This window comes from Toxorhynchites rutilus, chromosome 1 (assembly GCF_029784135.1).
Source record: "Toxorhynchites rutilus septentrionalis strain SRP chromosome 1, ASM2978413v1, whole genome shotgun sequence".
In the NCBI taxonomy this organism is placed as follows: Eukaryota; Metazoa; Arthropoda; class Insecta; order Diptera; family Culicidae; genus Toxorhynchites; species Toxorhynchites rutilus.
This window is the reverse complement of record NC_073744.1, coordinates 115,064,615-115,092,357: the sequence shown is the minus strand read 5'-3', so window position 1 is coordinate 115,092,357 and position 27,743 is coordinate 115,064,615. Positions and strand designations below refer to the sequence as shown.

Sequence of the window (27,743 nt, the reverse complement as noted above, 5' to 3'; positions counted from 1 at the left end):
TTTTAGGTATTGTACAAAACCAAAAGAAATAATTATCCAATGCGCACCACCACGAGAGACGGAAACAGTTGTCTATTTGCGAGAACTGGTCTTAACCCAAATTTCCTTTCTCGAAGATCATCGTTACGATCCATCTGAAATCTACGAAGATGACGAATTTCTCGAAGAGTTGAAAAATATTCCAGACCCAAAGGTTGATCCTTTGAAATTTCTTAGAGAATTTCTTGCGGTACTGGAGGAAATGGGTCCGTGGTGCGCAGATCGCGCTGCACTAGCATTGATCATACAGATCGAGAAGCAGAAAATTAAAACTCCTTACGAGCGTCACTTTTTGCTGCTCTGCCTTGCGTCTACTGTTCTGGTACATATTCGCTCGTATTGTGATCTGGTTTTTAAGCAGTACAAAAATGAAATGGAGAAAATTGAGGCTCATTCAACGCCAAAAGTGCTCCGGATATTGCAGGTGTTTAAATTATTCAATCCGGATATTCATAAAGATCACGAAGATACATCTGCAATGATATTAGAGAATGCGGAGCTAGAAAGTTGCCATTTTGAGTCTTGCAAGAGTTTACTGCACGAAATAAAATTGATAGATCTTCAAAAGTTTATCGAACGGGTTGAGGAGGTTGGCAAAAACATCGAAAACATCACAGATGGTATCGTGAGTTTGAAAAACTCCCTCAAATCAATATTGGATACAGCAAAGTTGGAACAGAGCCAAATCAGAAAGCACAAATCACCAGCTAAAAATGGCATGCGGCATCCCCGACAGCGCAAAAAGGGAAATCCAGGACACCGACAGAATAGAGCTAACTTTCACAATCAGAACGATCCCGATGCTCTTTGTGCGTTGATTTTTTGTAACTCAAAGTTCACCACAAGGATTCTGTACGGTTTATTTTATGAAGTTATTCGCTCAAATCCACAACTCAATTATATCAATGTTCAGTACACATTGGACAAAAGTGCGGATCCTGTGATGGAGCCCAAAGAAGCCGAAGTTGAGCATAGAAAACAAGAGGAGGTGTTGAAACGATTTAGGATGCATGAGTGCAATTTGTTGATAGGAACTTCTGTACTTGAGGAAGGAATTGATCTGCCGAAATGTAATCTCGTTATTCGCTGGAATGAGCCGGTCAGCTATCGGTCATATGTGCAGTGCAAAGGGAGAGCACGAGCTGCTTCCGCCTATCATGTCCTTTTCATCGCGCCCAAAGTCGACCTAAATTCTCTAGTGAAACAAGACAGTATCAGTGATCGCACGCATAGATACGTTTGCGGCAAAATTTCATCATTTGATGTGAATATGGCGAAGAGCAATAAGGAAACTCGGGATAACGATGATGATGATGATGACAATGAAAGCGTGGTAGAAACAATGAACAGTTGCCAAATAAACGAACTTGTTCTCGAAAACAACGAGAATATGTCATACAAGGCTGGCTTGCAAGTTATGGAAAACTGCACCAATGAAATGATAGAAAAAGTAGCAATTTATATGGAAATCGAAAAGGTTTGTCATAAGCAAATTATGATCAAGATAAAATACAATTTTCCTGCATTACAGCTCCTCCTCCGCAAATGTGGTAACATAGAACCCCCCGAGAGTGATCAGCTCTACGCTGATTGCTTCAATAAATACCTGAAAGAGTACAGACCACTTCCGGAATCGGAACCCAATAGTAACGCAGTTGGATTGGGAAATGCAATTCAAATGATCAACAAATACTGCGCGAAGCTGCCCAGTGACACCTTCACGAAGCTTACACCGTTGTGGCGCTGTGCGAAGACTGTCAGGAACGGACACGTGTTGTTTCAGTACACGATCCGCATGCCAATTAATTCGCCTCTGAAACGGGACATTATGGTAAGTAGCACATGAAGAAAAAATATAATGGATTTGAGTTACTCGTAATATATAACTAGCAGACCCAACAACTTCGTCTCGCACAAAACACAGCGGTATCGAAATCATTCTTTTGTTTTTTTTTGACGTAGAACTACGTCTTTCTGGAAGGGTGTCAAATCAGAAAACAGGTCACGTTTTTATGAAATAAAGTTAACGTTAATAACTATTTTCACTGTGAACGAATCCTCATGATTTGCATACCAATCGAATCGGAATTTCTCTTTTTTGATATGCTATACATTACAATTTGCTAATTTCTAAATTGTTTAAATTCATGAAAACTGGAAGAACTTCCTTTTTTCCCATACATTTGTTCTTCCGATTTGTGTACTAACCCTACCCGTATTTCGAATGCTTATAACTCGAACATTCTTAACAGATCGGAAAGATGTTTGCATCAATTGATAGGAAATATTTCTACGCGTCTATCACAATCAATGAAATATTATTTTTCATTAGATGAACAATTGAATAACTGTAAAATGTCAAGCGTTATCTAAACGCCCTAACTACCAAGTTTTGATTGGTCCGATTTACGATTTCCCCAACACAGACTTCAAATTCAATGTGCCTGGGGGAATCCACTTTGTCAAAATATGCAAGTCGGGGTTATTTTTTTCCCACTGAGCTGTGTTTCCCTAACACGGACTTTAAAATTAATGTGCCTGGGGGAATCCGCTTTGCAAATACATGCAAGTCGGAGGTATTTTGACGTAGGACTACGTCTTTCATTTCTATACCGGGGTGTAAAATCAAAGTTTCGAAAACGAAAGCGTTACGCCGGAGACCGAGATTTTGAGCGTTAATAGCTCCTAAACAACTGAACGAAATGGTATTCATTCGAAAGATAAAATGTCTACGCGTTCTATACTTGTTACTTTTTGATCCAAAAACTTGTTTCAATAGTCTTAAAATTGCTTTCAAAACAGGCTATTGAAATCACCAATCGGTATATAAGCGAGCGCCGCTCGGAAATCCACTCAGTTCTAATTGAACAGCGATTGGAGCATGTTGTCGCTGTTGTGGCGAAGCTCTTCATTTCTCAAGAAAGCGCGGATGAACGGTGTCACCAAGAGCCTGTTTTTGCACCTTAGGCCAGAAGGGAATCCATCAGGAGGAGAGTGATGCCACAAACGGTTCCCCGGGAAGACATCGCTACACACACATACACGCGCGGAATTCCTTCCGTTTGGATGCCATTCAGCATCGAGAAAGTTCCGGAAAGATCTAATCATTTCTGGAAAATAATCTGCCAGTTCCTCTGGGAATTTAAAAATACATTCATGTGAAAGAGTTTATTTGAATGTTTTCTATTCATGTAACACTGTGACCAAATATTTTTCAATCAAGTACTATTAACAGGTGGTTATCGAGTTAGTATTAACCACTGGTGGGCTTCCAGTAACGAGGAAAATGTGGAAATATCTAATCGTTACTGAAAATAATCTGCCAGTTCCTCTGGGAATTTAATATTACAGTCATGTGAAAGAGTTTATTTTAATGTTTTCTATCCATGTAACACTGTGACCAAATATGTTTCAATCAAGTGCTATTAACAGGTGGTTATCGAATTAGTATTAACCACTGGTGGGCTTCCAGTATCTAGGAAAATGTGGAAATATCTAATCGTTACTGAAAATAATCTGCCAGTACCTCTGGGCATTTAAAAATACATTCATGTGAAAGAGTTTATTTGAATGTTTTCTATCCATGTAACACTGTGACCAAATACATTTGGTTTTGTGATTTTTCAATCAATCGCAATTAACAGAATAGCTTCTGAAGATTATTCTTCCCCATCAGTAGGATATTTCCGTATCCAATATTGTATGCGCCCGCAATCGATTCTTGCTCTGTCGCCGAAAGTTCCGAGCTCAGAGAGTTCATTCCCCTCTAGTTTGCCTTCCAAATTGCCATCGTAAACCACACCTTCTCTCGATTCAATCACACACAAAAAGCGATATTCTGGTGGTGAGACAAATTCATTTTTCGTGAGGACATCGACAAGACAACATCGTTGTCTAACGTGCTGGAGGAGGTGGACGGCGAAGGATCGACACATACACGCGCAGAATTCTTTCCGTTTGGATGCCATTCAGCATCGAGAAAGTTCCGGAAAGATCTAATCATTGCTGGGAAATAATCAGCCAGTTCCTCTGGGAATTTAAAAATACATTCATGTGAAAGAGTTTATTTGAATGTTTTCTATTCATGTAACACTGTGACCAAATATTTTTCAATCAAGTACTATTAACAGGTGGTTATCGAGTTAGTATTAACCACTGGTGGGCTTCCAGTATCGAGGAAAATGTGGAAATATCTAATCGTTACTGAAAATAATCTGCCAGTTCCTCTGGGAATTTAAAAATACATTCATGTGAAAAAGTTTATTTGAATGTTTTCTATCCATGTAACACTGTGACCAAATATGTTTCAAGCAAGTGCTATTAACAGATGGTTATTGAATTAGCATTAACCACAGGTGGGCTTCCAGTATCGAGGAAAATGTGGAAATATCTAATCGTTACTGAAAATAATCTGCCAGTTCCACTGGGAATTTAAAAATACATTCATGTGAAAGAGTTTATTTTAATGTTTTCTATCCATGTAACACTGTGACCAAATACATTTGGTTTTGTGGTTTTTCAATCAATCGCAATTAACAGGATCGCTTCTGAAGATTATTCTTCCCCATCAGTAGGATTTTTCCGTATCCAATATTGTATGCGCACGCAATCGATTATTGCTCAGTCGCCGAAAGTTCCGAGCTCAGAGAGTTCATTCCCCTCTAGTTTGCCTTCCAAATTACCATCGTAAACCACACCTTCTCTCGATTCAATCACACACAAAAAGCATACTTAAGCGATATTCTGGTGGTGAGACACATTCATTTTTCGTGAGGACATCGACAAGACAACATCGTTGCCTAACGTGCTGGAGGAGGTGGACGGCGAAGGATCGATACATACACGCGCAGAATTCTTTCCGTTTGGATGCCATTCAGCATCGAGAAAGTTCCGGAAAGATCTAATCATTGCTGGAAAATAATCTGCCAGTTCCTCTGGGAATTTAAAAATACATTCATGTGAAAGAGTTTATTTATTTGCACATTCTTCGCCGATTGGCCGAAGTAACCAGACGAAGGAAAGTCGCGTCTAAGTTTCGTTATCGGTTACCGCGTGATTGTTGTTTTTTTTGCCGCTGAAGAGTTCATTTCGCTATCTGGATAGTGAGTGGAGTACCCTGAATGAAAGCGGATAGAGGCTTTCATCATCGGAAAACCAAGGATTGGTTTTTATTTTGTCGCTGCTTCGCCGACATTGGAGTTTTCGCCGAATCATCGTGCCAACAGTACCAGTGCGGGTAAGCTTTTACCGACGACTGTGTGTAGTGGTGTCGTAAGCACATTCTCACCACCAACGAGCTTTCAGCGCGCTCCCGTTCATCTGCACTGGAGTGCGTTCATAGGTGAATAAGATTAAATATACTCAGAGAAAATATTTATTAATTATAAGTATTTTTTTTGTGGGTATTTTATTGTGAAATATTGTTTAAAAAACAAAAAATAATTAGAATATAAGTGCAAATTTTAAAATGGCAGAGAGTGGGGGACCTTCGGATATGGAGGTCTCTGACTCCAGTTCCCTCCTAAGTGATAAAAAATGTCACTCAAACGCGTACCAAAGACGGAAGATACTTCTTCTGGGGACGAGTCAGCTAACCCTACCAAGCCTCCCTCGAAAAAACTAGCAAATCTCCCATCTGCCCTTATCGATCCCACTTTACCTTCAACCTCGTCTTCTCCCTCTGTTCTCCTCGCTCCTTCTCAACCTTCACCTTCCCACCCTACTGTCCCTGATCCCTCTCAATCCCCGTCCTCGCCTTCCTCCCCTGTTATTCCCACCCCGCGTGTGAAGGTCTATCCAGAAGATGCGCCCGGAATTGGTCCCTGGGTTGTTTTCTTCAGGCCTAAGCCTAATGGAAAAGCGTTGAGAGTCATGCAGATCGCGAAAGATCTGGCAAGGTATACCTCCGTTTCGGAAATTTCGAAGGTTAGACCAAACGAGTTGTCGTGACTGACCGGATAGACGCAAACAAGATTGTTGTCGATCAGCATTTTACAATTGAGTATCGGGTTTACATTCCCTCTCACATAGTCGAAATTGAGGGTGTGATAACCGAAACGGGCTTGACGTGCGAATACATTACGAGTGAATGTACTGGCCGTTTTAAAAAACTGCCCTCGACGACTGTTAAGAGCCAGCTCGGAACAGTCTCCCATGAAGGAAATGACACTAAATTTACGCCGTCCAACTCGTTTCGAGTCACCTTCGCTGGTTCAGCTCTACCTGACTACGTGATGGTAGATAAATTGAGGTTAGCCGTGCGACTTTTTATTCCAAAGCCAATGACTTGACAATGACTAAAGTGCAATTCAGTTGGTCACACGACTGCTTATTGTGCCAATAAAGAACGATGTGCCACTTGCGGAGAACAACATGAGGGGAAATCCTGCAGTGCGACTGAGCATAAGTGTCCATATTGCGGGGGATCCCCACACGTGCTCTCAGCTTGTGAAACATACAAGACTCGCTGGGAGAAACAGAAGCGCTCTTTGAGGGAACGCTCTAAACGCACTTTCGCAGAAATTTTGAAGGGCGCTTCTCCACTGGCTCAAGAACAACAACCAATTAATACACACAATGTCTTCGCTACGTTGCCAGTTGACGAAATGGAAGCGGATACAGCTAACGGGGGCACGCCGTTTATTTCTCAAGGGAATCCCCGGCGCAAAAATGTGACCACTCCCAAAGTTCAAGGACAAGTCCCTCCGGTGATACCCCTCGTTAGCTTGCCCAAAAAATCGAGTGCAGCGGATAAGCAAAATCAGGTCCCTCCTGGCCTCCGTGGTAATAGTTCACCTTCGAACAACCCAGCACTCGAGGGGACATCAAAAACCCCAACTGTCCCTGTTTTTCCGTCCAGTTCAACTTCCCAATCGGGATTTATAAAGTTGTCTGACCTTGTGGATCAAATCTTCACGTGTTTTAATGTGTTCCGACTCCATCAGAACCATTGTCACTGCAATGCTTCCAGTACTAAAGACAATTTTGCAGCAATTGATGCAAACATGGCCCCTCCTTGCAATGATTATCTCTCTTGATGTCTAATTTAAATAGAGAGGTCGGAGATATCACTGTTTTACAGTGGAATTGTCGTAGTCTTATCCCTAAATTGGATACATTCAAATTTCTAATTCATAAACTCAATTGTGATGTTTTTGCTCTGTCCGAAACCTGGCTCTCTTCTCAAAATGATCTCTCTTTCCACGATTTTAATATAATACGCTTGGACCGCGATGACAGATACGGAGGGGTACTATTGGGGATCAATAAGTGTCACTCATTTTTTAGAATTGACCTTCCACCTATTGGAGGGATCGAAGCTGTTGCTTGTCATGCAAACATCAGAGGCAAAGACCTCAGTATAGTCAGCTTGTATTGGCCTCCGAGAGCCTGGGGGGAACAGTACGACGACAATCGTTCATCGTTGATATATGACCTTTGTAACAGCTTCAATATGACCGTTTTGAACACTGGGGAAACAACACGTGTACCTAAACCTCCTGCTAACCCAAGTGCTCTTGACCTCTCGCTTTGCTCGAATTCACTATCGTTAGATTGCGAGTGGAATGTAATCCAGGACCCCAACGGTAGTGATCACTTGCCAATCAAAATTTCCATCACCATTGGGTCGAATTCTTCTGAATCTATAAACATGGCATATGACCTCACAAGACACATTGACTGGAAAAAATATGCGGACGCGATTACTCTAGCCATCAATTCCAGAGATGGTTTACCTCCATTGGAGGAGTGTAACTTCCTTTCTTGTTTGATCTATGATAGCGCGGTTCGCGCTCAAACGAAACCCATCCCAGATTCCACTCTTCGCCGAAGGCCTCCCAATCCATGGTGGGATAGCCAATGTTCCAAGCTTTATCAGGATAAATTGAACGCATTCAAAGCTTTTCGGAAACGTGGAACCATTGAAAATTTTCAGTCGTATTTGGACCTTGAAAATCAATTTAAAAACTTGATCAAAGGAAAAAAACGTGCTTATTGGCGAAATTTCGTGGAAGGTTTGTCACGAGAAACGTCAATGAAAAAATTATGGAAAGTGGCTCGAAACATGAGAAATCGCTAGGTGCGATCTTGATTCCGGGTTTTCGATGGTAGAATTCTCTCTTGCTCTCCTTTCTTGTAACAATTCGGCTCCGGGAACGGATAGAATTAAGTTCAACTTGTTGAAAAACCTCCCTGATGTGGCGAAACATCGCTTGTGGAATTTATTCAATCGGTTTCTGGAACATAATATTGTTCCGGATGATTGGAGACAAGTACGAGTTATAGCTATTCAAAAACCCGGAAAACCCGCGTCCGACTTCAATTCGTACCGCCCAATAGCAATGCTGTCTTGTATACGGAAATTGTTGGAGAAAATGATCTTGTTTCGCCTTGATCGATGGGTTGAAACGAATGGCCTACTCTCAGATACACAATATGGGTTCCGCAGGGGCAAGGGGACGAATGATTATCTTGCGTTGCTTTCTTCAGAAATTCAAATGGCTTACGCCGAAAAAAAACAAATGGCTTCAGTATTCTTGGACATAAAGGGGGCCTTTGATTCTGTTTCAATAGAGGTTTTGTCAGACAAATTACACTCTCGGGGTCTGCCGCCTCTATTGAATAATATGTTATATAACTTGCTTTGTGAGAAACATTTGAACTTTTCTCACGGAGATTCGGCAGTAAGTCGGGTCTCTTACATGGGCCTCCCCCAGGGCTCATGTTTAAGCCCCCTTTTGTACAACTTCTACGTAAGCGACATTGACAATTGCCTTACACAAAATTGCAGCCTAAGACAACTTGCAGATGATGGAGTGGTGTCTGTCGTAGGATCAAACGAATCCGACCTGCAAGAACCCTTACAAGATACATTGAACAATTTTTCAACCTGGGCCATTGGGCTAGGGATCGAATTCTCCACGGAGAAAACAGAGATGGTGGTTTTTTCTAGGAAGCATAAACCAGCAAAACCAAAGCTTCAACTTTTGGGTAAACCGATCACTCATGCTATGTCATTCAAGTATCTTGGGGTCTGGTTCGACTCCAAATGCACTTGGGGGGCCCATATTAGGTATCTGAGTAAAAAATGCCAACAAAGAATAAACTTTCTCCGTACAATTACCGGCACATGGTGGGGAGCCCATCCAGAAGATCTTATAATGTTGTATAGAACAACTATTCTCTCAGTGATGGAGTACGGCAGTTTCTGTTTTCAATCAGCGGCCAAAACACACTTAATTAAACTTGAGCGAATTCAGTATCTTTGTCTCCGTATTGCTCTGGGATGTATGCCCTCAACGCATACCATGAGTCTCGAGGTTTTGGCAGGCGTACTCCCACTAAAAGATCGCTTCAATTTATTATCTCTTCGGTTCCTCATCAGGTGTAAGGTTATGAACCCATTGGTGATCGGAAATTTTGAACAGCTGATCGAGCTAAATTTTCAATCTGGGTTCATGAGTCCATATCATGAATTCATCTCCATGCAGGTTGATCCTTCTTCGTATATTCCCAACCGTGTTTGTTTTCCTGACTACATCAATTCCTCTGTGCATTTTGATCTGTCCATGAAGCAGGATATCCATGGAACATCAGATTATCTTCGATCGAGGATCGTTCCAACGATCTTCGATGCAAAGTATGGGGATATCAATTGTGATAAAATGTACTTTACTGATGGGTCCTCTATGAATGATTCCACAGGATTTGGAGTGTTCAACGAAATTTTTAGCACCTCCCACAGTCTTCAGAATCCTTGCTCAGTGTATATTGCTGAATTGGCAGCGATACACAGGGCGCTGGACAGCGTCGCCTCACGACCTGTTGAACACTATTACATTGTAACGGATAGTCTTAGCTCTGTCGAAGCTATCCGTTCAGTGAGGCCGGAAAAGCACTCGCCGTACTTCCTTGAGAGAATACGAGAAATTTTGAGTGCTTTATCCAGACGCTGTTATGTCATTACCTTTGTCTGGGTCCCTTCACATTGCTCAATTCCGGGTAATGAGAGGGCTGACTCATTAGCAAAGGTAGGTGCAATTGAAGGCGATATTTATCAGCGTCAAATCGCCTTCAATGAATTTTATTCTTTAGTCCGCAAAAATACCATAGTTAACTGGCAAGAGACGTGTTGGCTCGGTTAGACCTTGATTACATGTCCCAAATATATGTATTCCTTAAAGCTATCGATCTTCGTGTGTGATTGTCCTTATACCCTTAGTTTTTCCTTTTCCTTTTCCTTTACCTTTTCCTTTACCTTTTCCTTTTCCTTTTCCTTTTCCTTTGTGAGAGATCGGATCCCTTCTTAAGAATAAGATGAAATGTAAATACATATTAGATATAAGATAAGTTTAAGAATTGAGTGTGATTGAGTGTGTGAGTGTGATCATTGTCAATAGATCCTCATATCCCCTCCTTTTCCTGAAGAAAATATGTCACCCTTCTAAACTCGAGTCGACCGCGAGTAATCGGTTTCCTATATTATTAACATTAGAATTAAGGAAAAATGTATATATACTAGTAACAATACAGTAAGGAGTTCGGCTCCTTTAAACCTATGTAACTGAGCCTGTAAAAATAAACGATTTAAATATAAAAAAAAAGACTTTATTTGAATGTTTTCTATCCATGTAACACTGTGACCAAATATTTTTCAATCAAGTACTATTAACAGGTGGTTATCGAGTTAGTATTAACCACTGGTGGGCTTCCAGTATCGAGGAAAATGTGGAAATATCTAATCGTTGCTGGAAAATAATCTGCCAGTTCCCCTTGGAATTGAAAATTACATTCAAGCGAAAGAGTTTATTTTAATGTTTTCCATCCATAAAATATCCATATAATACATTTGGGTTTGTGATTTGTCAATCAAGTACAGTTAGCAGGTTAGCTTCTGAAGATTATTCTTCAGAACAAGGTTTTTCGTATCCTATATTGGATGCATAAAACCTTGTGCCTCCAACGTAACGCTCTCGTTTTCGAAGTCTCCCAAATATTCATTTATTCATTCATTCAGAATGGATTTAGATTCAACTTCAAACAGATGATCTCTAAATCAACGATAGTCCTACGTCACCCTTGCGGTTATACCATAGATATAACCCACTTCCTGTTTTTTGATATTGAGTACTTTTGCACACGCTTGTCGTTGTGCAGAGCGGAATGTTCCGTAAAACTTACTTTTAAACTGAGAAGCCTAGGAAAATCGTCATTTCAGATACTAGAGGTGAATGAACTTTCGCATGTGGATTGCATAATGTAACTGCGCAGTTTTACGTCGAAAATATGCGGTCGTGTCCTAGATACAGCCCCTTACAAGTTTTTTGTGTTGAGTGACTTTCAGCCTTTTTGGATCACTCGGATAAAAATTTCGGGGATGAGAATTGAATTCATGACCATTATCATGAGAGGTACGGAAATTAACATGTTAAACACAACACTGGGTCGCCTCCCGTCGTAAACGTCAACTGTTACTTTTACATTGCATATGCTAGCAATTTTTTTATCCCATTTGTTTATTTAGGCTCATCAGCATTTTAGCTGTAACAGGGCGGGTTTTTTATCGCGTATATGCACATGTTTATGGTTCTATAAATTGTAAAATACACAGTAGTAGTAGCCATTTAGGCGTTAGAGTATATTTTCTGTTCCATTAAATTATGGTAACCACCACAGTAATAGTCATTTAGGCATAAGGGTATTCTTTACATGCGGGAAGGCGGCAAAGGCGGTGGCAAGGATCATGCTAAATAGCTTTGATCCAAGCAGTAGCAAGAGGTACATCTTGGTAAGCGTATCTTTGTCGGTACTGAGGTATGGCGGCCCTGCCTGGTTGTCTGCTCTGGAAACCCACCGAAATCGGAGGAAGCTGAACAGAACATTCCGACTCATGGCCATGCGAGTCGTAAGGCCATTGCATCACTCTGGCGGAAGCGAGTGCTACAAGCGCAGGGTAACCAGAAGTATCCGGAAAACGATGAGAGCGGAGTCGATGGACAAAAGGCAGCAGGAATGGGATACGGCAGAGAACGGCAGATGAACGTACAGGCTGATACCGGACCTGGTTGAACAGGAAGCATGGTGAGGTTAATTCTTACATGACGCAGTTCCTGTCTGGACATGGCTGCTTCAGGCAATATCTATATCGGTTCGGCCATGCAGTATCGCAGTGCCCCTCTGTCCGGAGTGTGGAGATATAGAGAAAACATCGGAGCACGTCGTTTTTATCTGTCCCAGGTTCACCGAAAGGCGCGAGGGACTGCCGGCACTTTATGTCTGGTATATTGAGGGGGAGATATGTCGCGACGAGAGGATCTGGAAGTGAAGTTGGAGGGCGCTTCCTAATCGGTTCACGTCTCGACGGGTGAGAAACCGCGCGGGGTGGCCGTGACGGGTTGCACATCAAGTTGAAGGGCAATTCCTAATTGGTACACGTCTCGACGGGTAAACGGATGCTGCAAAATTGGAATAGAATGGAAACGAAAGAAAAAGGGAACAATAGGTGAAGTGCATGAGCCCCCCGAAGTATTCGCCTTGATGTGGTCCCGGGGTAAATGAGGCTATGAAAAGTGGGCTTGGTTTTGTGGGTGAGAGCCCCACTCGACGTCTGAGTTAACCCTTCCCAGGTAAGGCTGTTATCCCGTTCCTCACCTCTATAAAAAAGGGTATTCTGACGAAAAAAGGAATGGGAAAGGATGACGAAAAAATGTTCTGCTTCTCACTGCTTCACTACATCGTCCGGGAGCAGCACAATTACGTGTGCCATATGCAGGAAGCCATTTCATCTGAAGTGCGTCGGATTGGCTGCAGTGCAGTACAAAGCTCTCCGTGATTTTCCTGGCGCTGAGTGGTTCTGTCCCGCTTGTCGGAACTCGCCGTTCGACCTCGACCAGTCTTCGATTAATACTGCACTGAACTTGATCTTGGCACGCCTTGCATCTATCCTACGCTTAGTAGGGAGCCAAATTGATGTTACCCGTGCTCTTTGCCGTGCGCTAAACGACAGCACACGGCTAAACGACAGCAACCGCCGTTCGAGTAATTGTTTGCACGAAGCTCGTCCGTCTGAATCCCGTCCGCCTGAAGCTCGTCCGTCTCAAGCTGCCAACGATTTGAGTAGTTTCGAAAATGCAATAGACAACATCCAGTTCGAGTTCTCAAATGTGTTTGGCTCTTTTATCGCTGATGCAGCAAATGTCTGGAAAATGAGATCGTACCAGCAGTCTGTCATCATCAAATATGACGTCATCCAGATCCGGCAGGAAACTGAGAGTTGACGCTCCAGTTGATACAACCGATTTGCCATTTGTTACAGTTTCCTCTATTCCAGGCGATTCGTCCGTGGTAATCCCTACATCAACCACTGTTAGCGAAGCTACCGTAACTGATACGAACGGTGCTAATACCATCATCACCACCTCTACCTCCAGCGGAGGAAATATCCACTCATCCGGTGCTATCTGTGCTAACCATACTGTAATCAATACCGTCGACAGTACCTCCGCCTCTAATCCAACAGCAATCGCTGTTACTAAAGCAAGTATAGCCATCGCAAGCCCTTCAATTTATACGCATCACATTACCACAGCCAACACTATCGCCGCCACGGAATCTGTCGCCTTCACAAGCATTCAAACTTGCTCAAAGCCGATACGCACTGCCCGAAGCTTACCAATACCCCCGCCATCATCACCACAAGTAACAACACAATGAATCTCGCCACTACCATCTCTGCCAGCACAATCATCACTCCTATCATTCAACTTCCACCGCCGCCGCCTTACCATCCGGCCACCTGATCCGTCACTACGTTGCTGGGTCCATCAACATCCTTCAGATAGTCAATACAACAACCAAATGCAGTTCTATCGTATGCTATTACGTCAGATGAGAACGTATGCACAACAAATTACAATACGAGTAATAGTTCAAGTGGTAACAATAGCCCTATACCTCGCTTGGCAATTGCACCAATGCCATCAATTACGAATGGCAATAATAGTAGGAATTGGTTTTATCTTACTAGGTTTCAACCCCATGGAACTGAAATCAATATAATCAATTACATCGCTAGCCGCACTCATTGCGAACCCGCTTCGATAGCTTGTCATAAATTGATCCGGACCAATCGTGATGCTAGACCACTGACTTACCTGTCGTTTAAACTCAATGTACCTTCAAATGTTTAAAATGATCTGCTCTCAGATGGTTTTTGGCCAAATGGAGTCTCTATCACTCCTTTTTTAGACCGACGATCCAACAGTCGGAAACCGGACGGTACTCAACCTTCACCTCGTCCGAATCATTTCATTTCCAATGCTTCCAATCAAAGAAAACCGTCGTCCCGATCTCAAGCTTTACGTCCTCATCCCCCCGTGCCAATCAACAAAACTTCTGTTCCACAACCAGCATTCCGGCAGTTGAAACCTACGCAACCCGGAAACAGAGAAACCCTGGTGTGAATGGCATTGTCTGCTATTATCAAAATTTAGGAGGCATGAATACTACTGTTACGAATTACTCTCTCGCGTGCTCGGATGCAGCGTATGACATTTTTGGTTTTACGGAGACTTGGCTCAATTGCAACACACTCTCCTCACAAATATTTGGAAGTGCTTACACGGTCTTCCGCTCCGACCGCTCAAGTCTTACCAGTACCAAAAGAACTGGTGGAGGTGTGCTTCTAGCTACTCGTTCCAGCTATAAATGCCGTTTGTTGCAGCCTCCAAATTGTACTGCAGTCGAACAGTTATGGGCAGAACTTGCTGTCCCCGGCTACATGCTATTCATTTGCGTCATTTACGTCCCCCCTGATCGCGTCAATGGCACAACTCTTGTGTCACACTACCGCGAATCATTAGAATGGATTACCTCACGTATGACTCTATCGGACACGATACTCATTATGGGTGATTTCAACATGCGTTCTATCAGCTGGTCCAAGGTACTTCGGGCTATCTCTATCCCAACCTTGCTCGCTCATCAATGAATCCCAAAACAAAAACATCAAAAACAGCTTCTGGATGACTACAGCATCGCAGGGCTCGTCCAACTCAACTCGGTTCACAACTCTAACGGTCGTATTCTCGATCTCTGCTTTGTCAGTCGAGAACTCTCCAATGACATAACTGTATCGAGTGCCCCTGCCCCGCTAGTAAGGGAATGCCAGCATCATCCGCCTCTCAACCTGTTCATAAACGAATGTGTTCCGTGTGAATGCACCTCAACAGCGGAAATAACCCGTTTTAACTTTAAGAAAACGGACTTCAACAGAATGAAACATTTTCTGTCCTCTGCCTGAAGGTTTTGTATTGCTTGTATTCCTCACTGGAGTATGCAGCAGTTGTATAGGCACCACACTACCAAAACGGTATACAACAAGTACAGTAGAACCTCGATTATCCGCGAGCGGATGATCCGTGGTGCGGATTATCCGCGAAAGCGAGTTCCTTTTTAATTCTATAGAACTTCCCGGAATTTGCCAGTAAGCGGTGGGTCTTGTTGTTTTGTTTTGGTCATGTCTTTCACATTATCTTAGCACTGGTGTAAACGACCTTACAGATGGATAGTTTAATGATTTCTGTATTGATGAAACATAGTTTTCATGCTTAAATATCTTTTTTGTGTCTGCATCTAATTTTTAGCCCTTTATTGCGTTATCCGCGCTTTTCGTAATCCGCAGTGAGCTAGCCCGACTATTTCGCGGATAATCGGGGTTCTACTGTAGAGGCCATTCAACGCAAGATCATCCGCTTGGAACGATCCTTTCAATCTCCCACGATATGAGGATCGTTGCCAGTTAATCGATTTGGATCTTCTTTTGAATCGAAGAATTGTTGCCAAGGCTTTGTGTCTGATATGTTGCAATCCCACATCGACTGCTCTGCTTTGTTAAACGCGTTCAATTTTGATATTCGTCGTCGTACCCTTCGTTCGCACGATTTCCTTCGAATTCCGACATTCCGCACAAACTACGGCCACAATGAGCCAATCAGTAGTATGTATCGTGTGTTTAATCGTTGTTATTGGGCCTGATTCTCGAATACACTTCACGGTGGAAACGAAATGAAATGTATCCACTAAAACTCATCATTATAAGATCAAATTATCTTCAGATAAAATTTTTGTATGAGATTATTATACCACATGAAGAAAACAAAGTTTTCCACTCACATTGAACACCAGTTTGATACGAAGAAGTTAATTTTCATTAAGATTTTTATTTGAAGATATTCATTCTGCCTGAAAACTGATTATTATCTTCGACACTTCACTAACTTGTAAAACGTATGTCAATGACGTGCCGTTTATTTTGTTTCCACCGTGAAGTGTATTCGAGAATCAGGCCCATTGTGTTTTTGATTTCCATTTGTCCCACTCTGCTAATAAAAGTAGGTTTCGTGAAGTGCTCCGTTAGTTTAGTTTAGCTTATTATATTGTGTCCCATTAGTTTAGTCTAGGTTTACCTCTACTTAATGGTAAGATATAGATATTTGATGTTAAATGTAAGTACAGCATGTGTCATTAGGATTATTTAAATCTGTTGATGCCTAAAAAGAGGAGGTTTTATGTCCATTTAAGAAAAAATGAGCCAAATAAATAAACATTGATTGAACAATTCCGAATTCAATTGATTTCAACACATTTGCTGAGGAGGTCTTCGTAGCCACATTGGTTGCGCGTTCCTTACCAGGAGTTCATAACTCAGGGCCCTCAATTGACCATCTTTGTTTTGTTATGGAATAACTACGTCCACGCAACAATTATTAGTGATGGAGATCGATCAACGGTCGAATGAAGATCGATTCATCCATACAACTGCTCTGCTCTGCAAGAAACATCGAGCTGTTGTGCTATTAATAACCCAACAATGATCAATATCAACTGTCTCCGCTGTCCGGTCTGCTGAACAATGGATGAACAGAAAGTACACTCAAATGGCTACTAACTACTATATAATCCCGACATGCCTGTACAGGGCGGACTCGATTATATACAGTCTCGGATTTCTTTTCACTGTATATAATCGAGTAAAAAAATCGTTCTTTATGCATTTATTTTTCGTCTTTTAATATAAAAGGAGAATTTAATAATCTATCTCGTACTAAAATTTTCTTTATTATCAACATCTGATTCATGTATGGTCAGCATATTACTGTCACTGTCCCGAAATACAGCTACAGCACAGACTTCTGATCACACGATTCTTTTCTGGTGTGGGTTTTGAGCGAGCGTAGCGACGTCTTATAGATAGTTCGCTCGTAATGTCATCTTGCGGTAATTTTTGTTGGTCGTTCAGGAACCGATCCATTAAATCAAATTTCTCTACAATATTCCTGTGACTATCGATTCGCTTTAAAATACTGGAAGTTAAAGACCTGGAAGATATAATCAACTCATTTCTGTATTCATGTTACATATTTTACTTTTAATACCTAGTATCAGTCCTTTTACGACTGACAGGCCTTTTCGCGTGTCTTGCCATTGCTGTAATTTGTTTCAGACGTTCCGCGCGCTCCAACAGCTCCTCACGGCTTGTAAGTGCTCGGACTCGCAGCTGGACGGACAGGTCTGAATTTTCAGTTAATTCATCAATCGTATAGATTTGATGAGGGCTGAAAGATGCACAGCTCTTGGAAGTCAGGCTAATATCGGACGATATATTGTCATTTTTTCGTTGCAATTTGGTACTGAATTCATCACAATCTCGGAATGGAAAATATTGCTTCGACACCTTCTGTAGGGCTTCCTTGTGGGATTTCAGCAACAGCGCAATCGATTCCGTGGACGACGTTTCAAATATTTCAATCGGTGCAGTTCCATGCTGTAATGCTTTTGCCTTGCCCATTATATTGGATTCTGTCATTTGTTGTTGTTTGCAAATATATGTTCAAATGGCAATCCATGGATTGCTGCTATCAAAATATTAAAAACTAGTGCTCATGGGTTTGCAATGATTCTAGGGTTTACCCATGCCGACAGAGATTATGGCTAGACGAATCGCAGCGTACATTGCGTGTATGGTGCTGCACAAGACCGGGGAACTGGACAATTCACTACAGCCGATCGGTAAGGAATCGTTCCGTGCTTTCGAAGCAGATTGGGAGGACTTCGAGCTCGAATCGGTCGATGCACAGATCGTAAGTGAAAATTCGGAGCCTAGGCCTGGTACGACGAAGCGGAGACAGTATTACTATAAAAGGGTAAATGAATAACGAAAATTCATAATAATAGTTTGAACTTATTCTAGAAACCATTTTGTAGATCGCTTCAGCATTTTCAGAATGCCGACCGACGGTCGGGTCCAAGGTGTACCTGTACCATATAAACATGACACTGCAGTGTCCAATTCCAGAAGAGCAAAACACCCGGGGTCGCAAGATTTATCCGCCCGAAGATTCTCCTCAAGGTTTCGGTATACTTACCTCTAAACTGATACCTAAAGTTAGTGCGTTTCCAATATTTACACGTTCTGGCGAAGTGAAGGTAGCGCTGAGTCTATGTAGCGAGCGTATGATTCTGAACCAAGAACAGTTAGATAAGATCAATCTTTTTATTAACTATACATTCACCAAGGTCTTAAGACTGCAGAAGTATCTGATGCTGTACGATCCAGAAGCAACGGAAAACTGCTTTTTCATCGTGCCGACAATAACGAGGGAGAATGCGGTTACCGTGGATTGGGAATTCATCGACAAAATCGCCAAGAATGTAGACAAAATGCCGAACATAATTCCAGAGGTGGACCGTAAAGATTATGCGTTTGATAGCAATCAATTCAAGGACGCGGTAGTCATGCCATGGTACCGCAATCAGGATCAGCCGCAGTATTTTTATGTGGCCGAAATATGTTACCACCTATCGCCGAAGAGCTCCTTTCCAGGTCTCAATTATAGCACGTTCGAAGAGTATTACTACAAAAAGTACAGCATACAGATTCAGAATTGCAAGCAACCATTGCTGGATGTGGATCATACCAGTGCTCGATTGAACTTTCTAACACCAAGGTAAGTAAGAATTTATAAATGTTTATACAGAAAATATGATAGAATAAAGACAGCCCTAAATCGGACAATTCCTTCCTCGAGTTCTGCTGTTATCAACACATCCGGCAATCCTTTTTTTTTTTGTATAGATAGAAGAAGATATAGGAGTGCGTATAATCACATTAAAATCCATTTCCAGTTTCGCTAGCGCAAACATCAAATGGACCAACAGCACTTGTCACAATGTAATTGTAGAACATATGGGAATTAAATTTTCCGAATTTTCCCTTTTTCCTTCAGAGTTTTCCGAAAATTTTCAATTGTCACATCCCAAATTGTGCTTGATTAGTTCTCGAGTTATGCAGAAATTTGTGTTTCATTTCTATGGCAGCCCCACCCCCTCAGAAAGGTGGGAGGAGTGTTGAACCACCATAGAAATGTTTCTTGCCCCCTAAAACCTCCACATGCCAAATTTGGTTCAGTTTGCTGGATTAGTTTATGAAATTTATATGGCAGTTATATGGCAGAAATTTATATGGCGCTTGAGAACGACGTGTGAGAGATTGATTTGGGTCTTCCTCAATTGATGCGCTAACGGCAATATTCTCGACACTACGGAAACTTCTTTGTCTCACTGGCAAAGGACAATTTTTTACTGTGCCTGTGGACTCAAATTTTTCCACTAGACGCTCAATTGTTGATCTGGCAGGACAATTATGACGACTATAAATTGGACGTAGCGCTCTTAAAGTTGAAGCCATTGACTCCAAATTTCGGTAGTAAATTGTAATAATCTCGACTCGTTGTTGGATCGTATATCTTTCCATTATGAAATAACAAACCTTACTGAAGAGAAATGCCAAGAGAGTGGCAAAAAATATGGTGTCGTTTGCTGTCTCTATCGGTCTACTTTTGTAGCGTTTTTATTGAAATACCCGTTATAAAAGCTTTATTGTGTATGGGTCCTGAAAGTTATGTGAGAAACGTTTGACAAAACTTAACACACTATTTGCTTTATTGATTACAGAGTTGTAGTGTTCTATGAAGTGAGTTCACAGTCCAGGACGACTCCTAGACATCTAACTGTGTGGCACGCCCAGTTCTGGCAACACGGGCATCGTCAGTTTAGCGATTAAGTGGGTTGGGCACTCGGCACATTTTCCGCCAGCTTAACAGCAAGCAGTCACCGCTCGGCTTCGGGCGGTCTACGATTATCCCGCGGACGCTCATGGGCACACATTTTGGTGATCCTGCCAGGAGCGAGGATTAAACGGAATAATCGGAAACTGCCTTGAACCGAAATATTATGAGACGTGATCTCTGAATTACATAAAGACATGTATAATACGTTCGAAAAAAGTATAAATTTAACAGTATGGTTGGCAGAAGTTCGAATGTTCCATGTTAAACTGCAGCTTGACTTGAATAATAGAAAAATTGAAACATGTTGCCAGGAACAACGATTTTTTTTTCAATTAAGGTGAAGGTGGAAGCTAGCCACAAATGGCTGCAATAATGGCGCTCATTTTTTTCATCTCCCTCCCTCGCCCCTCGCCCGAAAATCAATAATTTTGCGAAACAGTGTGAAGAAAATGATCGTTTTCGTACACTTCCCATCAAGTAATATCAACCGAGCTTTAATCGATAACTCACAAGATATTAAATTTTCATCTGCTGTCGCACTGTATAGTGAAAAACGTCGGAAAACTCGAGCAAGTGCTCTGAAAGTTCAATTTTCATTTTTCAATCTTCGGCAATGGTTTTGTATTGGTGAAGGCATCGTTATTTTTTCGACACTGATGCCAGATAACATCATCGAAACAGCTATCAAAACATTCAATAAAATGTTATTCCTGCGTCATAGCGTTTAATGTCATGAAAATCAATAGAATAAAATTGTGTTGATATCAATACAATCATTATATTTACGTTTAATGGGTCTATAATGTAAGTTTTAGCAACTTTAACATTGGGTAAGAAAATTTTATTGCAGAGCTCGGAACACTGCCACGGCTGCCGATGCTTTCAAAAACAATAAACGGAAAAGTATTACATTCAATCAAAATGTCTCGGCCAACGAAGAGAAGGGTTAAGGCTCTCCAACGTGAATATGTGAAAACAATTCGACCAAGGAAAATATTAAGGAATTATCAGCATCGAGTTACTATGCGGAAGAACTTGTTAATATCAAAAGAGCCACAATTCGCATGTGTTATAAATTTTCTCATGTTACGCTCGCGTATAATCAGAATTTTACTTCATATGCAAATGCACCTTCTGTATATATTTATGTTCGCAATTGTTTATCGGAACATTTTGTTTATACATCTAACTTCAGTATTGAATTGTTATTTTTATTTCAAATGTATTCAAAGACTCGTGTCAATGAAGCGCCACACAGTCTGATAAGTGAATTGATCTATTTACATGTGCTTTGCTCTTCTCTCACAAACACTATTACCCCATTTTTACACGTGGGTTTACCTATACTACTACAATGGCTAGCTTCCACCTTCACCTTAATGCATCTCAATACTTTGGTTGCTATAAGGTAACAAAACAAAGTGTTTTTGTTTTACACGTTAAGTCCCGACCGAAATAGAGGACCGACAATGAACTTTTCGTCTGGCCCACGTCGGTTCCAACGATTCAATAGTTGACTTTTATAGATATCATTTTGTATCTTTGTTTTTTTTTTATCCAAAATATATTTTTTTATTAAGGCTCATATGGCGTCAACCTGACGGGGCCGGGAGTTCAATATTTCGACAATGTTTGCCTTATAACTATGTTAGTAATATGTAACCGATTACTCGCGGTTGGCTCGAGGTTAGTATTACAAGTGTTTTCGTAATTGTGATGTTGTTGTCTCCAATGCTCTGTACGTGTGCCCGACACGGGATACTTCCTTTTGGGATGCAGCTGACCATTAATCAGCAACGCCCCCTAGTCTGTACCCCATATCTAGCGTGGTGCGTCTTCTCGACTCGAGGAATCCATGATAGAATGGACACTAGCCGGCGCAAACATCAGCTCGTGTAGAGTTGTCATGAGCGGTACAACCTTTGGCTGTTGTTGAATGATCAGTGGACTGCACAACCTTTGGCCCGTGTATCTGTAAAGAGTGTGTGTATGTATTGCCGCGACTAAGTAAAAGTTTATAGATCGGATAGAAGGGATATGAAACAGGGACACAACGAAGGAAACATCATTAAACGTTGACATCGGCGTTTCTGAGGAACAGGTATAGATGAAGCAGAAGATCAGGATCACGGCTACCTAAGATATCCCGGACGGGGATCTCCGATTGTCTGCCTTTTGCTCTCAGTGCTCTAGAGCTGAGAGCGAGCAGCATGGAACCGGATACACGACCAGACAATATGCTCGATGTCGTGGTAGCCATCGCCACAATCACAAAGATTGTTTGCTGCGAGCTCAATGCGATAGAGATGGTTGTAGCAATGCGCGTTTAGGTTGTAGTGATTGGACATAAGCCGAGATATCACGCGAATGAAATCACGACCTACATTCAATCCCTTCGGAGAGGTCGGCCTCGAAAGCCGACGAAAGCCGAAATTTTGATTAATTGGCGATTATTATCCCACAACATACACACCGACACTGATAGCTTCCGAAACATCAACTTCATAACGGTAAAATAATGACTTCATAACGGTAAAAATAATGAAAGTTTGTTTCTATCAATATCACTTTTATCCGTCTTTTTCGACGTGATTTCACAAATATTCACTCAACGCTATCACATTAGCCTCATATTCAGCGGGAGCTCTACAAAAATGTACGTGATAAATTACTTCCTGAAAATAGCATTTTTACATGGATGCGGTTGGCAATCAAAGATAAACACAACGACTGACGTCACTATTTGCGAAATAGTTATGGCAGCGCATGCTATGTCGTTCGAAACTCGACCATCTTCATTACCTTTTTTCCAGGACATTGATTAAAACTCAAGATAACGGATCATGTATTAATAATGAGCGTTACATTAATTATGCATAAGGAAAACGAACAAATTATTATACTCTAAGATATTGTTTTACAAAGTAATATGTTTCCAACTCTCTTTCACTACAGATACGTCAACCGTAAAGGGGTGGCCCTTCCCACCAGTTCAGAGGAAACGAAGCGCGCCAAACGTGAGAATCTCGAACAGAAACAAATCCTAATTCCCGAGCTGTGTACAATACATCCGTTTCCGGCGTCACTCTGGCGGGCGGCCGTCTGCTTACCCTGTATACTATATCGAATCAACGCACTGCTGCTGGCGGATGAGATTCGAAAAGAGGTGGCACGCGATCTTGGCCTGGGTTCGATGGATATATGCGATGATCGGTTTGAATGGCCAATCCTGAACTTTGGCTGGAGCCTAGCGGATGTATTGAAGAAATCGAGAGAAGCTAAATTGAGCCAAGCGATTCCGGTTAGCGGTGAAATCAAGAAGCTAGATTCGGCAGAAGATTTAAGTAATGTTGATAAGGAGAAAGAAGAAAAAATCGATGAAGATAAAAATGAAGGAAAACCGGAAAATGAGATCTCAGATCAGAAAACAGCTAATGATCTCCTAGAAGAGGCAGAAAGCAAGTTGAAAGTTGAAGGGTTTCAAATTGGTACCTGGTCGAACGAAATGGCGGAGAGTATCGAACTTGACGGTATAAGCGACGAAGAAAATTGGGGGCTTCCACCAAATGTTAACATTTGTTCTAGGAATAGAAGTATGAATTCCGTCATTCGAAAATAGTTTAGATGATAAAAATATTTTTCTTGCAGCGAACATTCGTTACGGTTCGCCTACATCATGGGATGTTGGAACGAAGGAACAACCGACTGATAATCGATACTATACCGATTCGGAGGCTTCGTACGACTCAGATGATGATCTGGATAGTAGCAGTGGCGATAATGATTCTTCCCAGGACTACGGACTCAAAATAGAATTCAAATCGGATAATGTGGCTGAAGCGATTGAATCGGAGGATGATATTTTGAAGCGACAAAAGCAAATGGATATTATTAACAGTGCCAATCTGAATGAACAGCTGTATCAAAATTCTAAAAATGTTAGCAGTGGATTTGATTGTACCAAAAACGAGAATATAAAGAGCAATATCAGGTCGCATGAAGAAGAGTTTGAACGGTCAACTAAAGAATTTAAGGAGCAAATAAGAGATTGCGGGACGCTTATAAAATATGATGAGCCACTGACTGCAGAGAATGTAATAAGAAAGTCGAACAGCGGGAACCCTAGCCAGGAAGAGCGAGAAATATACGAACTTTTTCCATATGCATCTAAACAGGACGTGGAAACTCATTCGATTGTTGCCAGCGATGGAACAAGGTATATGGATCTCGAGGGTTTTTATGAAATTAATAGAAAATACTTGCCGGAAGTGTACACCATACTTGGAACGGGCGACATATTCGATCGATTCAACGATGAGAACACCTTATCAATAAATGAGAAAAACGAGAAAACCATATCGCTGAATATTACAAATCCTTTCGTCGATGACCAAAGTGATACGGCAACTGTTGCCCGGATTGATCCATCACCCGATCATTCATTCAATAAGCACCTCGATATCGACACATCGTCAGATGGATTTAGTTTTGACTATCAGCCAGATTTGAACAACCACCCTGGCCCAAGCCCCAGCATAGTCCTTCAAGCACTCACGATGTCCAATGCCAATGATGGTATTAATTTGGAACGCTTGGAAACGATAGGTGACTCGTTTTTAAAGTATGCCATAACAACGTATCTCTATTGCACCTATGAAAACGTTCACGAGGGCAAACTTAGCCATTTGAGATCGAAGCAAGTGTCGAACTTAAATTTGTACAGACTAGGCCGGCGGAAAGTGCTAGGAGAAAGCATGATAGCAACAAAGTTCGAACCCCACGATAACTGGCTTCCACCTTGTTACTATGTCCCGAAAGAGCTGGAACAAGCTTTGATCGATGCAAAGGTTTGTTGTCTGCCCATGTATTTATGTTGTGTTAGGCTAGTTTGTAGATTGTGATGTAAATTGTATTCATTTCCCAAACTAGATTCCCGCTTGCCACTGGAATTTAGCTGATTTGCCAGATATCAAAAAGCTTTCGAGTGAAGAAATCTGTAAGCTAGTCAAGGAGCGCGCCCAAATGTTTGGGTTACTGGATGACGTAAGTACTTTTCAATCTGCCATTCTATATTCTGTAAATTACTTTCGTACCGCCAAACCCTGGAACGTGCGCTGGGACAAATATTACGACAGGGTTATTGAAACGTGCACGGTTACAAATATATAGCGAATTCGTTTTTGTTCAGTTTCAACCCCAGTGCAGCACTAACTGCTGTCAAAGGGCCTGATCACGAACATCACTGCCGCATACGCCTTCACTTCACGCACACTTCACTTAATCTTTTTGTGTCTATCATCATTGTCACGGACAGTTGCGTGTAGAAATAAACTCCGTGAAGTGAGAGTGTTCATTTCCGTTTATAAGAGACATGTCGGTTGCATAATTTCGGGCGTTTAAACGTTCTGTCGGTTGCACAATATCGGACGTTTGAACGTTATGTAGGTAAAATTAATACAGTGTATGAGAAAATGGGCCTAATCACGAACATCACTGCCACGTACGCTTTCACGTCACTTACACTTCACTTAATTTTTTTGTGTCTATCATCATTGTCACGACCAGTTGCGCGTGAAAATGAACTCTGTGAAGTGAAAGTGTTCATTCCCGTTTATAAGAGACATGTTGGCTGCATAATGTCGGGTGTTTGAACGTTGTGTCGGTTGCATAATTTCGGACGTTTGAACGTTATGCAGGCGAAATTAATACAGCGTATGAGATAATATTCCATTTAATTAATCGTATATTTTAGAACGATAAGTTTGCGATTATACCTCGATGATTAGTTTGCTGAATCAAATACTGGCTCAAAGATGAGGAGGAATACTTGGTTGCTCGGGAATAATGTAGTTCTTGAACATATGGGAATGAAATTCTACGCTAGAGATAAAAACATGACTATTATGTTTATGTCGAAATCTCGAAAACTCTTGTACTTAGCTCTGTTATACTCGTTTTAATAGTGAGAAATTTTTAGAATCATTTTTTATGAACCGTTTCTACAATTTAGATGAATAATAATATCTTCTATATCTCAGCACAAACACGAATTTATCCACCTCACGATCAATATAATCTGAGCTACTTCCATATGGGATTCTGAAGTATATTCATCTTATCCTTCCCATTCTCGTGTAATTTGATATACGGGACATGAGGTTTGATTTACTTATTTAAACAGAAACTGGTCAGTAGCGTCGGTTAGAAGCATAATCCTTACAGAAAACATCTGATGGGTTTCAAGGAATTTGAAAAAAGCGGAAAGTGATTCAGATTTTCTTTAGACGGATATGAAAATTATGGAAAAAGAACTAGAGAAGAATTTAAAAACAGTATCTTGTGAATGCTTTTTTTGAATTTAAAAACAGTATCTTGTGAATGTTTGACTCATTTTTTCCTTGTTTGAAACTTATTATCACTTTTTTCATATCCTTTCATTCAAAGTATGTCTTCAAAACAATACCGTTGAATATATCTATAACGTAAAAAGTTATAACTATCGTCCTGATTCTGGTCTGGGCCGCCAATTGTGAATGTTTGAATTACAAAAAACTAGCTCGGTAATGTTGGAAAAACTTTACAGTTTTTATTTTATATTCAAAATATCAACAAATCAACATTATACATAATCAATCATGATCGTATTTGGGCCAGTGGCCTCCATTGCCATTTTAGGGTGTTGCAACTCTCTCTTAGTCTAATCCATAAAATAGAAACAAAAAAATTCTGTTCATTCAAGACAATCGGAAGTAGACCACCGCCATGTTTCAATGGGCCTACGGGAACTACATTTTTAATCCTTAATTACATCCCATAGCGCATTTACCGAATCCATATAAACAAATTTACGTCCTCTGGATACGTCAAAATTTCGTTCTTAAAGTGCCACCAGGCGGGTTAATTGCTGTTTGTTTATCTTTTGTTTCTTAAACAAGACAAGACAGATCCAAAATGTTAGCAAAAAAGCTAAATAAATACGAAATTAAACTTACTCCATTCCGCGTGACTAGCTTTCACCATCTAAAATACAAGTGACAAATATACCTGTTTTGCTCCGTTACATGACAGTATCGTGGTATTCATAATAACACCTAGTTCATCAAAGTTGTCACGACGGATGAACTCTTCTGGATTCTACACACACGGTGACAGCCGTAATTAATCCTTTTATCATTCCCATTTTCATGTAATTTGATATATGGGACATGAGGTTTGATTCAATTATTCAAACAGAAACTAGTCAGCAGCGTCGGTCAGCAGCATAATCTTCATATAAAAGATCTGATGGGTTTCAAGTAATTTGCCAAAAAAAAGAAAGTGATACAGATTTTCTTGAGACGGATATCAAAATTATGAAAAAAGAACTAGAGAAGTTTTTAAAAACAGTATCTTGTATATCTATTACGTAAAAAGAAAAAACAAAGGCCTTATTCGTCATAACTATCGTCCTGATTCGGGTCTTGTCCATCTACATTTTCAGTCCTTGTTTACATCTTATAGCGCATTTACCGAATCCAAATGATCTTGGTTTGTCCAGTCGAAAATATGATCATGGTTTGCCCACTTTTTTGAATG

At 41.1% G+C, this 27,743-nt stretch overlaps 1 protein-coding gene across 1 annotated transcript in view; it reads left to right on the top strand.

The window, feature by feature from the left end:
* Positions 1–27,743, top strand: part of LOC129773283 (endoribonuclease Dcr-1) — a 43,171-nt gene that overhangs the window by 965 nt on the left and 14,463 nt on the right. Inside the window, exons 2-8 of the mRNA XM_055776882.1 lie at positions 7–1,516; positions 1,571–1,870; positions 18,003–18,242; positions 18,304–19,046; positions 23,124–23,761; positions 23,817–25,015; positions 25,098–25,211. Of these exons, the coding sequence (XP_055632857.1) occupies positions 7–1,516; positions 1,571–1,870; positions 18,003–18,242; positions 18,304–19,046; positions 23,124–23,761; positions 23,817–25,015; positions 25,098–25,211 (4,744 nt within the window). The remainder of the gene's footprint in view (positions 1–6; positions 1,517–1,570; positions 1,871–18,002; positions 18,243–18,303; positions 19,047–23,123; positions 23,762–23,816; positions 25,016–25,097; positions 25,212–27,743) is intronic.